Here is a 15,639-nt window from a genome sequence, read left to right as displayed (position 1 = left end):
GCACAGAATTCTTGTTTATTCATTAGGCTGTGAACGTAACTCATCTCTACTAACTAGGAAGTACAGAAAGCATTACTCAGGAGCAATTTCCCTATGCATAATTCAGCAGTACAGGGATAGGAGCAAGGAAAACGTGCTTCTTTGTAAGACTTACTATAATACTGCAAAGGAAAAAAAAAAAGATTTTCTACAAAAGGAATAAACTTTTTCAAATAACCTCCTGACTTCAAAGGCAAAATAGCATCTGACAACGCTGAGGACTTACATTTCAGTAATTTCTGGTACAGTCCTGGTTTTAAGATTTAAGGGGGAAAAAAAGGCAAAACACTTGACAGGTGTACTTGGTTAGATTATTAGGGAATAACAAACAGCACGCCCTTAACCCTGATTGCTTATTTAAGTTGAAGCTCAGGTTTCTTCAATATTCCTTTATTTTCTTTAAAGCACTTCACACATGTTGTCCCACTGCCTTCTTTTCTGCAAGTGTTCCTGGGCACCCCTCAGGATTACATAGAATTTCCTTACCAGCTCCTTTTATGGATTTGGGATTCACCCAGCAAGGCAGCAAAGAATTAACTCAACAGGTTCCAAAAGAAAAAACACAAACAGTGTCTTATAAATCCTGCGTATTCAAAAAAGCTGAGGACTCTGCTGATGTCAGCCCAGCTATGTTTCCTTATATCAACAAGTCTCTTAAAACTTTGTAAAATGAAGTCAAATGGAAACCACATATTTCAACAGCTAACTTGCTCACACAGATTTATGCAAGTTAGTCATCACAGAATTTAATTCACATCATCAGTAGTCACTGATGGATTTTCTCATAATTCAGAAGCAGAAATGGTAATTCAACTAAGCACAGTTGGAGATGCATCATCAACCCCTAGATCTGCAAACTGAAAAACAGACTGTTAGCTATTAGACTGTCTTTAAAACCCAGATAATTCCATAGGCTCTATTCAATGTCCCATTTCCCAAGGCTCATGGTTCACCCAACTTCATCAGTAACACAGATTTTCCTTTCCTAGCACTGGGCACAGGAAGCTCTGAGAAGCTGCTGCTACCCTCAGGACTGATTTTGTATTTGAAATACAAAGCAATCAATGATAGGAAACTATGACCAGGTATCCCGAAGGGGCACAGTATGCTTATCAAAAGTTAATACATCCACTTATTTAAAGCAACCACTGAAGGAGCAAAAGCATATAGAAATAAAGCACATGTGCTCACCTGTGTGTCACTTTTATCAGGTTTGGGGCTGTGTACTCTGCAATGCCTCCAGTGCCACTGTACTCAGCCATGTCTTTGTCTTCCTCCTCACGAAGAACAGCCCTCTGCATCTTGTGTCGCTTGGTGATGTTTCTTGGTAAGACAGGTTGGTATCCATCCTCTAAACCCAAGTTAAAAACAGCCCCATTCAGCTCAACGGATACAGAGCGGGTAGAGCGATTCCGGGCATAGCTTGGTTTGTATTCTGCATGGAGAAAGAAGTAAGAGGATTAAGAGGGGAAGAAACAGCCTGGTACAATTTGGTCTTCTGTGGTTCTTGGAAAAAAATCTGCCTATATTTTGACATTGGAATTAACCTGCTGACAAATGCTGTTTGTTGCAGCTTTCCTCTGGGTGCCACCTCACCACCTTTTGCACGGATTGATGGGTTTTCTTAAAGCAGGAGAGAGGCAGATATAATGCACAAGGATGGCAGAGGGAAAAGAATATGTATCTCGCCATCACTTTCTGAGCTCGTTCAAAGAAACTCTGCTCTTCCCCCCAGAAGTCGCTAGATGGCAGTAAGACCTTAAGAACTCATCATGACTGCGGGTCTCAGGTCAGCCTCCCGTTAACTACTGCAAAATGCTCCAGTGCCAGAATTCTTGCAGCACTTCCCAGGTTGTTGTCTCACGTTTCATCAGGAAGAATTCCCTGTGTCAGCCTGAGCCTTTTCTCCATTCCATTCTCTTTCTTCAAGATAAGATTCTTGATTTTCATTGGAGGGATTAATATCTGAATGTTTACCTCTATCAGCATCTCATTCTTTTATTTGCAATTATTTTCCTCGTGTACAGACCAGACAGCAAATTTCCATGCTAAACACCACACTCCTGTGCTATGCACTCCCTCAGGCTTTGCTTCTGTGTTTGCAGCAAAAAGAAACATTTGCTATGAATTGACATTGCACAGTATGAGATTCCCCCTGATCTTTTTGCCTTTTACTGCTTTCCAAAACTCTCTGTCCTGGCCCAAATGCCCCCGAGTTGCTATTTTGTTTGGTCTGCAATGGCATGAATATATGGAGTCTAATCCACATCTGTATTTCTATGCAGGCCACATCTGGCTGCGTTTCCTGCTCGTTGAAAGTGACCCCTCACGCCACTCATTTCATTACTCATCAGATTAAATTACGCAGAATCATCTCTCTCCTTGAGAAAAAAGCCCATGAAGGTACCAGAGCCTCTTGTCTTCTCCCTACCCAGTGCCTGACTCTGTGCTCTGTATTCATGGTTTGGAATCATCTGAGATGTTACTGGAAGCAAGTATTGGTTCCTCCGGTCACCTCCCCTTTACACAAAGCTGGAGCACAGCACACCTCAGCAGAACAGAACTGACTCTTTCTTCTACAATCTGGTAAGGGGAAAACTCAAGCAACATGCCCAATGAGAAGAGCAGCATTTCCTGTAATCCCAAACTCCATAGAAGAGAGTTTCAAGGACAAACTTCCCAGCAAAACAAGACGACAAAAAAAGAATGGAAGGTAGAACAACCAAAACTGACAAAAGCAATATTTATATTTGGCATCAGCACAGATTAACTTCGCTCAAGATGCCTTGCATGAAATCCAGATGGATCACGTGGTCTCAATGGCCATTCTGTAGACATGGAAAGAGAAAAAACCATCTCCTCCCACCTGTAACTACAGTCCAGCTCTGAACACTTGTTAGTACCACACATACGAAGTAGAACACCAGCTGGACTGCCCAGTTCAGCACATTTTCCACCTGTAGTTACAGTTTACAGCTGACAGCGAGCGAGGTGAGTCACAGCTGGAGGGAAAAATAAATAAATAACCACCAAAACCAAAATATCAGCTCTATTCCAGGCACCCATTCAGGAAATGCTTGAATAAACAAGAAAGTAACTCCTATCTTTTCAGAAGTAGGAGGAAGTTCCAAAAAGCTACACCCTAACAATTACACTCAAAGCGTAAACTCCCATTTCTTTGATTGTTCCCTCATTTCATCTTGTTAAGCTCTTCCAACCAACAATTTACCTTCCTTCCAAGTCTAATAAACCAATCCAGCACGTTAGCCCTGAGCAGGCGCTGCAGGGAGCTGTTGTCTGCACATGCCCCTGAAGGACCGGGAGCCGCTTCCTCCTGCCCTGCAGCCAGTCCTGACCCAGCTGCACCAAGAACAAATTGCTCGGCAGTGAGACAACTCTCACAGGCTCGCTGCCTCGTTACCACACGACAGCCACAGCGCCGACTCAATGCTGCCATTGGTACCAAACTCCATCATTTTCAGAGTAAGTAGTTAAAATATTTAGTGAGATCCACATTCATCTGTGCTGTGCCCCTGCAGGCAGAGCTACCAACCTCTAACCACTTAATCTTCCCCCAGGGTTATGCTTTACCCTACATTTAACTGTGTACACAACTCACAAAGAAAGTAGATCTAAGTCTGTTAAATATTTGGCCCAATGTGCCTATGACCCTCATTCAAATTATTGATGTTTGGTCTCACTAAGCTGCTCTCAGTGCCACACTCACCCTGCCCTGCCTTCCTGGGTCACTTGACAAACATACCTGTGTTCATCCTAGCCTGAAGGGATGTGCTCTGTTCTGGCCCAGACTTCCCCAGACAATCCAGGGACTCAAGCACCCTTGATTTTCTACAGCTAATTCTTGGTCACATCTCAGGTTTCAGCACTACCTGGTGAAAACATGAACGGCAGTGTCTGAATTTATTGTTCAACTGAATGAAGTGAGGTTATGCTGTATTATCAGCCTTCAGGTTTGCATTTAACTCTCCCCACAACTCGAGCCTTATTACTTATTTTGCAGCTGCAAATTCATGATTTAATGCTGACATCATTTGGAAATGATCTGAGGGATGGTTAAGAAAACTGTGAGCAACTGTAACTCCCGAAAGGCACCTTCTCCAAAGCAGGAACACAACTGCTCAGCAGGAAAGTGAGCAGAAGACAGAAAGTTCCAGGGCTTCCCTTTTACCATTTATTCTATGTAGATGTTTTGCATCTGGTGTATGAAAATATTGTCACCAGCACAGTGACAGTGGAATAAGGCAGTATGTGAAAATTCTGCAAGAACTCTGCATTGAAACAATGGGCCATGAGGAAAAAGTCCTGCTCTGGGCACGCAGGTTCCTGCTTTATATTCTCAGTTATGTCTACGTATTTTCACAAAATTCTGCACAGACTTTTTTCTTTGATAAATTCAAAGTAAAATCAGGCATTTGGACTCAAATCTCTGAGTATATCTCAGGTGTCCAGAAATATGGACAAAGGCACAGCAGTGGCTTCACTTGATCATTAACTAGGGGTTTCTATAAATCTTACTCGGAATCTGTGTTCTTAGATATCTCAAAGAGAGACAAAAATTAAACCAAACAACCTCCAAAAGCTTTCTTACATTCAGTTTCTCAAAACTGTCATAAAAATTGCTTCAAACGCATTAAAAGTAATGGCTGTTCAGGTGTTCAGGTACTTGTAAGAAAGAAAGTCATTTTGCTGTCGTATTGAGACTACCTCAAAACAAAACAAATTACATGAAAATAGGAATAAAAATGCACTGGCTTCTTTGTACACACTGCACAAATTTGTGTGGCCTATCATCCTTCCTCTCCTTTAATGTGATGACTTGTTCATCACAGGAGGAGGAGGCGAAATCTACAGCAAGAAAAAACAAACATTTGGCTATTTGTTGTCTATTAAGAGCTCACTGTTACTTTCAGCTTCCTTCCCATCACAAAGCTTTATTTCATCACTTTATAAAAATAATAGCACAGCCAAGAGAACAACACTGCTGTGCAAAACACATCAAAGCTGTGTAGGTGAGCTGTGTAACTGTCCCAAACAGCATGTCCATGGCATGGCCCTGTTTGGCAATTAATGTGCTCCATTCAGAGTACTCCATGCCCGCTGCACATTACGGTGCACAGGACCACAGGCCATGCATACACTACAAATTCATTTTATCAGAACGCTTGGTGCTCTGGCCCCTCACTCAGCAGTTTAATCCATTCTTCCAGACCACACATCCATCATGCATTGCTGGTTTGTATCTTTCCAAAAAACAATCCTTGTATTGTTATGAGTTTGCACCCAGAAGCAGGGCATCCAATTTAGTTTTCTGCAGCCAATGTAGATTAGAACATAACAAATTCACCTCTACTGTTCACAATAGGATGCTTTCAAAACTACACTACTGCTATGAACTAAACCACTGACATGGGCACAACCTGTCTGAGATTTCCTTTTTCTGTTTAGTTACTGTTCAGTTTCATGGTTAGCACTTGCTGGCATTCAGGTAATACTGCAGTATAACCCCTTGCACTAATCAAATTCAGAACAGCAGACTCCAAAGATGCCCTCAGAACCCAGCACAGACTGCACTTTATCCCAAGCCTCATGAAACAGGTCATAAAAATCCAAATGCACACCATCAGTATTCAAGTTGTCATTTGCAATCCAGCGAGCCAGCTTTCTAAGTAAGCACAGAAAAATGTTGGTATGTTAACTTGTATTGCTTTGCGGTCATTTGTTTTCAGTGTCATTTGTTAGATTAAGCAGACGTGAAAGAACAGCCAACACCAAACCCAAGAATCTGTGTCAACAGGCCCATGCCAACCTCTTCTGTTGTATGGCACACCCTGGATGTGGGCAGGAGTTTGTGCCTTATGGTCAATGAGAAAAGTGAGATGAATGGGACAGTGAAAGCACTAAGCAGAACATACTGAGAAAGTGTTCTGATCCCACCGCTAAAGCTATCTTTGCAACCCTGAAGTTGTGCCTCGATCTCCTTAATCCATGAACTAAAGGTAATTATACACTTAACCACCTCTCCAAGACGTTGCGAAAATTGGTTAATGTTTAGTAAGCACAACGCAGATAAAAAGCACTTAGGTAAGTGTCAAGTATTATCAGATAGCATGATGTTGCCCTCACTTAAATTGTTTTCCTCTTCCCATTTAAGCATCTTCGATCTGCTGTTATTTGACTCCCTGTGACTGAACTTCCTTTTCTGTGTCTTAAGAAAAAAAAGTTAATTGAACGGCAAGTTCTGGTGTTATTTAAAGATTATCTGCTGTGCCACATGTTTAAACTGCAAGTGTTGTTGAGTAATTTCATCCTGGAACCAATAATTTTTTTTCAACTAAAAATTAGCTTAGTAGGTACTAATCAGCTTGCTAGGCAAATATAATGGAAGAAAATCAATTTAAACTCTCTGTTTGAAGCTTGTGCCATGTCATTATACAGAAAGACTAATCTGCTAAATAATTAAGGCTCTGTATTTGTGGAGTGAGACGAAAGAAACATTACAAGTGAATGGTAATCTGTGCTGCCATTTGCCTCTTTAATCTATAATTAGACTAGGTACTTCAAATATAGATGTTAGTCTGACTAAGGTTTAAAACAGAGCCAGTGGAATGGACTTTCTGAAGAAGCGCCTGATCTGTGCCAAGGAGACTAGAATCAGAGACATCCCCTTTGGATGTGATCTCTGGTTAAAAGTTAGCTCTGCTGACAGCACAAGGAAGGGATGTTAGAAGCAGCTTCTGTAACAAAGCACACAAATCCTTATTAAATATAAATTACTGCAGTAACAGCCCCAAGCACTGCAGCATATTGAGGATTGGTGTACTTGCTGCTCTCAAAGCCTACGTAAGGATGAGCTCCTCACCACTTCAGGTTGCGTAATGCATTTCCTGCTTCTGAAAGAAATAAACACAGCACACTATTTTAAAACATACTCCTCTTCCTATAGACTGAGACATTTTCAAATCTGATTGTCTGATATAAAACACACTGCTTCATACTGAGATATGCAGCAAATATGCTTGTCTTCAATGACATCTGTAGAAATCAACATCCATGAAAATCGGGACAACTGGGAGTGTTTGTGAACATTTATAGTTTTGTGAGGCAGAGAAAGAAAATACAGTGAGCTCACTTACTCTTCTTGGAGAAGAGCTTCTTCCTCCGTCCTGTATGGCTCAGCTTGTATTCATTCTCTTCACAATTGCAGTCTTCACTATTCCTGCTGTAGTACTTGGGCAAAAGATTGGAAGTGCCTTTGTTGTTGCCTGCCAAGTTCATCATTCCCTTGCACTTGTGCAATTTGAGCTTCCCACTGGCATCTTCCACACACTGCCATTTCTGGAAGGAAGATGTGGTTATTAAAAGATTGTTTCAACTCTGCATTGTCTAATTGTTCCAGCAACCTGTCAGAGTTACATGGTATGGAAGACTCATCCCCTATTAGCAAAACAGATTTCTTGTAATCTTACATTTTAAAACCAAAAAGAGAACTTTTCTGGAACACACTTTGTGTGCCTCTGATTTTGTTTCCTGGAGACAGAGCAATGGGAATTTCTTAACAAATCTGATGCTACAGCTAAACACAGGGAGGCGTCAGTTGAAAAGCCATATTTCCCCAATTATGCTTCTCTAACAAGGAAGCCCAAGTCATATTATCCATATGTTTGAGAAGAATTCTTGCATATCTGCAAGTTTGCTTGACAGGTTGGCAGGAATCTATACCATTATCAAGCTATTAGAATAGCACCAGCTCCAGACCTGTGTACAATTCAGATCCATCCCATACTACTCTACAAAAGAAAGAACCTTTCCTGTAAGCCTCCTTACAGCATTTGTATTACTAATCTTTCCCCATTCAACACCCTTGGGCTTGATCAGCAATGGTGAGCTGCACTGGATGCCTCTACAGTGATATTCCCCTCCCTTTTCCACGAAAACTGGAGAAAATCTAATCTCTAATCTAATCTGATTCCTTTTGTTACTCAAAACCTGAAGCAAAGTGGTTATAGATCCCTTTGTGCTGCTGTCAGAGCTGTGCCAAGGGCAAGGGAATTTAGCCACCTTTAATCTGGCAAAGAGTTTTACCTTTATTCATCAACATTCTACTAGCTACACAGCTAGCATTTTAGATACATATATATATATATTTATTTATTATTATTATTATTTTTAAATCACATTGCAGTTATTATTGTGTTAAAGAGAGTTTTGGAAACACCACAGCTTTCTGCAGAGCCCTGAGAAGTGTTTCTCTTTTTTTCCTATTATAAAATCCTAAGCTGTGACCTCCAGGACTCACTGGAATATTGAGATTTTTTCCAAATAAAAGAACAGAATAAAAAACAGCAACAGCTCCCAAGAGAGATGACATTTTACAGCAGCCCACAGCTCTATGCGGGAGATTCAGTCACTTCATTTCCCACAGAGAGGTGTGCCCAGGCTTGGGGAACAAAGCCTTCCTTTTTGCATTGAAATTCACTGCATTGTTTGCATGACAGCTAAGTAAGAAAACAGTATCTTCACTGTGCTTTCATTATAGAGAACTTTATGGGAGTCAGAAGTGAAATGCCCAGTTACACTGGATTTATCTACATTCTAAAGAGATTCTCATTTAAAAGAGGCTTATGGTATGTCCAGTCATTTCCTTAGAAAACTGGATGTCAGGTCCCCTGAGCTATAATTCTTAGCAGCAGACATCATGTCCAAACTCCTGTATGATCCAAGCCTTGCAGGGATGCAGACAAACCTGTCGTAACTTTCAGCACAAGGAATCATAGGAAATTGATGTGACACTGGCGATCAAACATTTCAATCCGACATCTTTGCTAGAGTGCCTTTATCTGTAAAGCAGGATACACTTACCTAGCTGGAGTGTAGAACTGAAATCTGAACAATAAATTGCTGAATCATTTACATTTGTTTTATAAAAGCCTGACACTGATTGATGCACAGACTGAGGTTGAAGTAAAAGTTACTTTACTATAATGATAAACTTTCCAATAAAAAAAATGTAAAATGAGACATTAAAATGTTTGTTGCTGTGCCCCATTACAAATCATCTGAATCTTATTTTTGAAAATACACGAACAAACTGCATTTTCTGCTCAGCAGAGCTCTATGCTGGAGTGTCTGATACACAAAAACGAAGATTCAACAGAGAGAAAGTTAAATGCCACAACGGGAGCTACAGTAAATAAGTGCTGTGATGTGTAACCCAAAAATATTTATAGTCTCCTGTCAAGAAAGCAATGCTTATGTTTCCCCTTCAGGTTAACTGGAAGAATCCATTTTATTTTTGGTGAAGCTTAAATTTCTCCAAGGCAGCTGTACGCCCAGTGAAAGTATCTTAGGGCTTTACCAGAAGGGCATGCTGGATGCATTAGCAGGCCCACTGCTGAACAACTGCAGTGCACAACTACAAAAATGACTTCGGAAGCAAACACTGAGCCCAGCTGGGAAATTCAAGTAAAAAGAAAAAAAAAGCTCTTATTTTTTCTTACAAAACAGATATGGGCATGTGTGCAGACGTATCTAGGTCTTACAACTTATTCCAGTCTGCTTGTAAGCAGAAACACAAACGCTCTAGGCAACATCATGGCTATCACTTACCTCCATTTCCACAAGATACTTTGAAGCTTAGGGAAAGGAGCTGTAGTTGCAAGAGAACTGTGAAAATCTCTGCTTGACAGTCAAGAAACATGAAACTGTGAATTCTGGCATTTAACGTTGGTTTCTAGGGCACAGCACACTATCATGCTGAAACCCGTGTCAGCTGGCAGCAGATATTTTTTAAGAGGTAATCACTTAAATACTTAAATTCCTATATGAGGAACTCTGGAGTGCCAGAGATACGTTGGCCTACAGGTAAAATGATAACCATCCAGCAGTAAAATGTAATTATATATAAACAGTGGATTAACTCAACCAGACAAGAAAACAAAACGCCCTTAGTTGGCAACCCCCAACTTTAAAGGTCTTTTCTTTATTAGATTGAAAGACGTGTTCTCATTCCAAGTTCTATAGCATGTAATATCTCACACGAGCTAGATCCTGAAAAGGAGCATGCGTTAACACAAACTAAAACTCAGTGGAAAATCCAAGCTCCCCCACAACCTTTATTCAAGCTAATATCAAAAATCCAAAGGAAGAACCTTTCTTTTTTTCCTCCAGTGCCTTCCAGAACCAGCTACTCAAGCCACCAAATAAGTGGCTTCTACTTATGTACTGAAATTCATCAAATTCACATTGTGCAAAACATTCCTTTAGTTTAATCATTAAATCTGTTCTAGCTGGAGATTTCCCACTATCTTCAGGCAGGCTACGTTAGCTGCTGTGCTTGCTCTTTCTGCCACCTACTGTGCTGGGCCTGTTCTAACATTTCTACTCCATCCCCTATCCTACCCAAACTCTCACATACATGCTACTGATTGCAACTTGTGTGCACATCAGAGAACAGAAATATTAGTACTACTGAACAGAAGACATGTTCAAAGGTACAGTGCAAAAGCAAAGAGAAGACAGCTCATACACACATTCCCTCCTCCAGCACAAACTATCTGCTGTATGCATCAACAAGAGCAAATTAGGACTTCAGTACCTACTAGACACGACTCTTAACAGCAGCTGCAGCTTGAACAGAGATCCTGCTTCCCTCTGCTAACACTATTCACCTTGAACATACAAAGGATCCCTTAGTGGAAGAAGACACATTACATTTTTCTGTGTGTCAGAAATCCATTATTTCCTTCCCAGCCCCAGTCATCATCAAATGGTTTTTGCATTAGTGTGCATTACAGTCTCCTTACTGCTACAGCAATCACAAATGTTAATTCAACGTCATTACTTGAGGCTCCAATCAGAAATAAATAGCCATGACCTTTCCCCATTGGATTTTTCATACCATTCACTCGTTTCCCTCAGTGAATCTCTCTCAACTGACATTGTTTTCTTTGGGGAAAAGGACCGATCACACAAATCTTGCTAAGAAAAGATTCCCATAGAAACATACAGCATCCACAGCTGAGACCTAAATCATCATGCTGTGTCTCATCAGTTCTTCTTTTTGTTAAGAGGAAGAGATTCCATTCCCTTTCACAGAGAAGTGAAAAGTGAAACTGTCTGATCAGTTACCTGCCAGCAAGGCTCCCTCCCACACAGACTCTAGAATTCAAGGTTTCAACAGGATAACAAAGTCCTCTCTCCCTGCCAGCAATCCCACAAAAACATGTCAGCAATACACATCTTCAGTTTACACAGATGTTTTCTGAACCCCATTTTTGTTGCCACATTTGATGCTGAAGTAAAAACAAGCTGCCTTAACAGCTAGAAATATTCTAACTTCCAGCCTAAATTGATTTATGAGTACCAGGATAACTTTTTTCTGCACAAACCTGTACACTCCAGTTCAGTACTACTTGGCCCTCATTCCAATTGGTTATCATTTCTTTACACCAGCTCCCAATTTGGAGATTAGGACCTTTGGGCTCTCAGCTCAACTTCAGTTCTTGAACACTACATATCACTGAAATCCAAAAACTACAAGATGAACGAACAATTTATCAACAGGAAGTCTGGGGGACTTTCTATGCTGCAAACTGTAGTTGAAGTGAGGCAGCTGGGACAACATATAAATGAAAAATCAGGTATTCAGCTGAATTTAATATTACAATTATATAATTAATTGGACTGTGGTATCAAATAGCCCCACTGCTGTGATAGGTAGTGAAGAGTCTAAGGAGTGCAGCCTAAACAGAAATCAGATGAGCAGTGGAGGGAAAAAAAAGCAAACAAGCACCGAAAGGGGAACTGATTTGTCTGAGGTCCCACACTGAGCCCCCAGCAACTCCCAATCAGCCTCTCCCCATCTCCAGCTCATTGCCTTTTGAACCGAGCTACACTGTTACTCTGGCCAGGATATTTGAAGGCTTTGTTTGTTTTTATTAGAAGTTAGTATAGATTTTGGCAAGCTTCTTGCACCATCCAATAATACAATGACAGGGGCTTTAACAGTCTCAGTTAACAAGAGATGCAAATCACTTGGATCTGTACAGCAACATGAAGCAAAGAAACCCCTAAGTAAAATAGCCTCTGGAGATCATAATAGGCCACTTCTAGCTAGAGGAGGAAAACAGTTTTGTTACTTCACGATAAGGAATACAATCCTTGAATAACATCCCTTAATAAATCATGATGTTCATTTCCATAGCTAGTTGCCTCCTAATGTTATCAGTTGGAGGGTTGATAAAATTTTTAATGTATGAAGTTATCAACAAGTCATTTCTTGTTGTAATCACAGATTAAGAAACAGATGGTGAAAGTTGCTGAGCATGTGCAACTCATGCTGGAATTCAGGAACTCTGAGGATCCACCCAACGAGCCATGAAAACTATCAGCATTGTAGCTGGCTTGATACGATTCACTGTTATCAACAGAACCAAAGTTCTTTAATAACCTCAGGACATTCCTGCGAGCTACAAAAGAGAGAAACTAGAGACAGGTCAAAAACCTTCCTGGATTTTAAAGAAATTCCTTATAAAACCGGACTTAGTTTTCTAGTTTGACTAAAGTTCAGTTCAAGCTGTGGGGACCTCAGGACAAAGAGAACAGGTAATCTAATGATAATTATGGCACCACTTTATGAACTGCTGTAGGAAGGCACATATTGATCACAACAGTTTGCACTGCTGCTATTCCACGCTTTGTCAGAGAACTGGGGGAAACAGCAGAGTAAGTGCCACCATTATAAGACATCTGCACATCACTTAGGAAAAGAATATTTTTTCATGACCCTGGTACAGAACAAAGCAATCAGAGGAAGCCTACATAACAGACCTTTCATTTGCAGAATAAAGCAGGAAACCAAGTTTGGACGGGGTCCTGGGCAACCTGATCTAAATGTGTACATTTGGTGGCCCTGCTAGGCAGGGGGTTTGGAACTACATGATCCTTGAGGTCCCTTCCAACCGGGGTGATTCTGTGATTCTAATTTGCATACTTTGAATTTTCTCCTGAAGAACACTGTCACATAAAGTAAGATTTTTAATGCTATGTAAAGAAAAATCCTATTTTTTAATCAAACACAAACACAAATAGAATTTTGGGAAAGGAAAAAAAAAAGGATTTGAAAAGGAAATAATGTAAATCCAGACAACTAATTTTCCTCGCAGAATTAGCATTGTTATTGTACTACATGACATCCTGCTACAGACAAACTCATCCTCAGCAGTGCCGCAGGTACGGCAGGTTTAGCAAACGTGCACAAAGGCAGCACATGATTTAGAGGGATTTTGTGCAGCTGTTGTTGTGATACTGTGGAGTTGCTGGGAATACTCTGCAGAGCAACGCTGGTATCGTAATTGGCTTCCACAAAGCACATTAATGCAGGCTGCCAGATAAAAGTGGGTCAGCTTCCACTTACCAGTCAGTTTAGAATGAAAGGCCGAACTACAGTGAAGAGAAAGAATTTGTGTGGAAGCCATTAGGTACCAGGATAAACGTTTTTTATTTCATGTGGGAAGAAAGAACTCATCTCTTTTAAATCCTTGAATATAAATGCTGAGCTGCTCTTTCATCTGAGCCTACAGTCCCCTTTGTTGGATGCAAACAACTAACACAGCCCAAACTCCACTAACTGAAAAAGAAAACATGGCAACAGGCTGATTCCCATTGCACTCAGAAGAATTTACATACATTAGTGTTGCCAGAAAAAAAAAAAAATCCCCCATAATGGACTTTGAAACAAGGTTTTAAACAGTGTGAATACCTCGTCTTCATAATCCTGCTCTCTTATCAAAACGATTATAGGTCAAGGAGGGTCATAGAGATTTGTGAAGGAAGAGCGTTTTTGGGGAGACAGAACTGCATTCACAAGCTTTCATGCTCACAAAGGGCAATTTCAAATTCTCCATCTCACGTTCAAAGCTTTCCTTACCTCTCTGTCCTTGTCCCTTATCAATCATCCCCTCTTGAGTCTTTGTTTCATCTCCTACTTGCATTTCAGATTCTCTGTGCTCAGAATTCTCAGTGCACAGACTGTGCAGACCCCCAAAACTTGTTTGAGTCAAGAGGAAGAATCCCACCAAGCTCGCACCACATTCTGACCCAGCCTCCTCTTCATCTGGATATGAAAATCTACTTCTTGTATGGAACATTCTGTATACTGTTAATTGCATAACAGTGAGTATCCTACAGGATCAGGAGACATTTGTAATACAACCACTGTATGTATCATAAACTCAGCCAAGACCGTGGCATGTTACTCATTTGTGCTCACTCTACTTACTATGCAGGGCTGTGAAAGGCACCAGCAAACAGACAACAAACATTTGTCAGTTGAGAAGTTACTCTTATTACTCTGAAAATTTTTGGGTGCGCTTATATTTAGGGCAATTTACCCTCAAATAAGTATATTCATCTGCTGCTATTTCTGCTGTCTAGACACAGTACTGGGACATATGCTGTGGTTAGATGGATTGAGACTCCCTTGAGAGCCCTTCCCAGACCCTAATTGACTTGATTGTTAGGCAATTTTTCCTGATGTCCAACTTAAATATCTTTTTTGCTCAATTTCATCCTATCACTTCCAATTATGTCTGACTGAACTGTTCAAAACAATTCTCCTCTCTGCCTCCTGACAGTGAAGATGCAGCACACACATCTCTCATTAACACACCTTCACTTTGGAATCTATTGACGACTGGCAATACCAAAGTTATTTTATTACCCATAGAAGAAAACATAAGCCGTGAATGAGTGCAGACAATACATGGCCCTCTTATTTTTTTTTTTCATAACTGAGACAAGTGATAATTACAGTAAGAAAGCCTGACTGTAGCTTAATTCTTATGCATAGAGATGGTCTCAGCAACAACATGGACTTGGAAATCTCTCTTCCACATTGTTTTTACAATAATGTTCAAAATAATTGAGAAGATGAAGACAAAAGCAAGTTGAAACATCTTTCAAAGGGAAAATACTGATGGAAAAGGAAGAGCCGCATTTCCCCCAAGCAGCTCATGAGATGACACTGTAGCAGAAACAAAGACCTCTCCCCGAAGTTTCTCAAATGTTGACAAGTCAAAAAAAAAAAAAAAAAAAAAGTTTGCTCTCAGCCACCTACAATTTCAGCTCAAGCTGTTTGATGACAACAAACTACAATACCAAAGTACTTCTTTACATTCAGGACTTTTAGCAAAAACAGGCCATTGTGACACCTGGTCTCCTGAATCTGACAAAGAAATCTTAGGAGAACGAGTGCTGCTGGAGACTGCTTGTGGATACAGATTGAATCCAAACACCTAAAGAACAATGGACTCACTATACTGGTGCACTGAACTACATGATCTGCAGAGCCAGAAGGAGGAAGTTGGCCCTCCAACAGCAGAAACTGAACTAGTGTCACCTAAATAGCATATTGCTGACAAACAGTTTCACTGAGACATTCAGCTCGTGTCTGCAAGAATGGTAATATTCCACAGAGTTACTCTGACAGCCCTCTGAGCTGCAAGGAAAGGAGGCAATGCCAGTCCAATAGCTCACACACTATCAGCATGTTGTCCCACCTACTCTCACCCCTTTGTCCTC

At 40.6% G+C, this 15,639-nt stretch overlaps 1 protein-coding gene across 11 annotated transcripts in view; it reads right to left on the bottom strand.

The window, feature by feature from the left end:
- Positions 1 to 15,639, bottom strand: part of SULF2 (sulfatase 2) — a 137,338-nt gene that overhangs the window by 8,947 nt on the left and 112,752 nt on the right. For all 11 annotated transcript variants that reach the window (XM_048963267.1, XM_048963261.1, XM_048963259.1 and 8 more), the window contains 2 exons: positions 7,194 to 7,395; positions 1,231 to 1,474 (listed from right to left, as the gene is read on the bottom strand). In XM_048963267.1, the coding sequence (XP_048819224.1) occupies positions 1,231 to 1,474; positions 7,194 to 7,395 (446 nt within the window). The remainder of the gene's footprint in view (positions 1 to 1,230; positions 1,475 to 7,193; positions 7,396 to 15,639) is intronic.

Source organism: Lagopus muta, chromosome 16 (assembly GCF_023343835.1).
Source record: "Lagopus muta isolate bLagMut1 chromosome 16, bLagMut1 primary, whole genome shotgun sequence".
Lineage (NCBI taxonomy): Eukaryota > Metazoa > Chordata > Aves > Galliformes > Phasianidae > Lagopus > Lagopus muta.
Note: the sequence above shows the minus strand (reverse complement) of the source record. Positions and strands in the feature narration are given on the sequence as shown.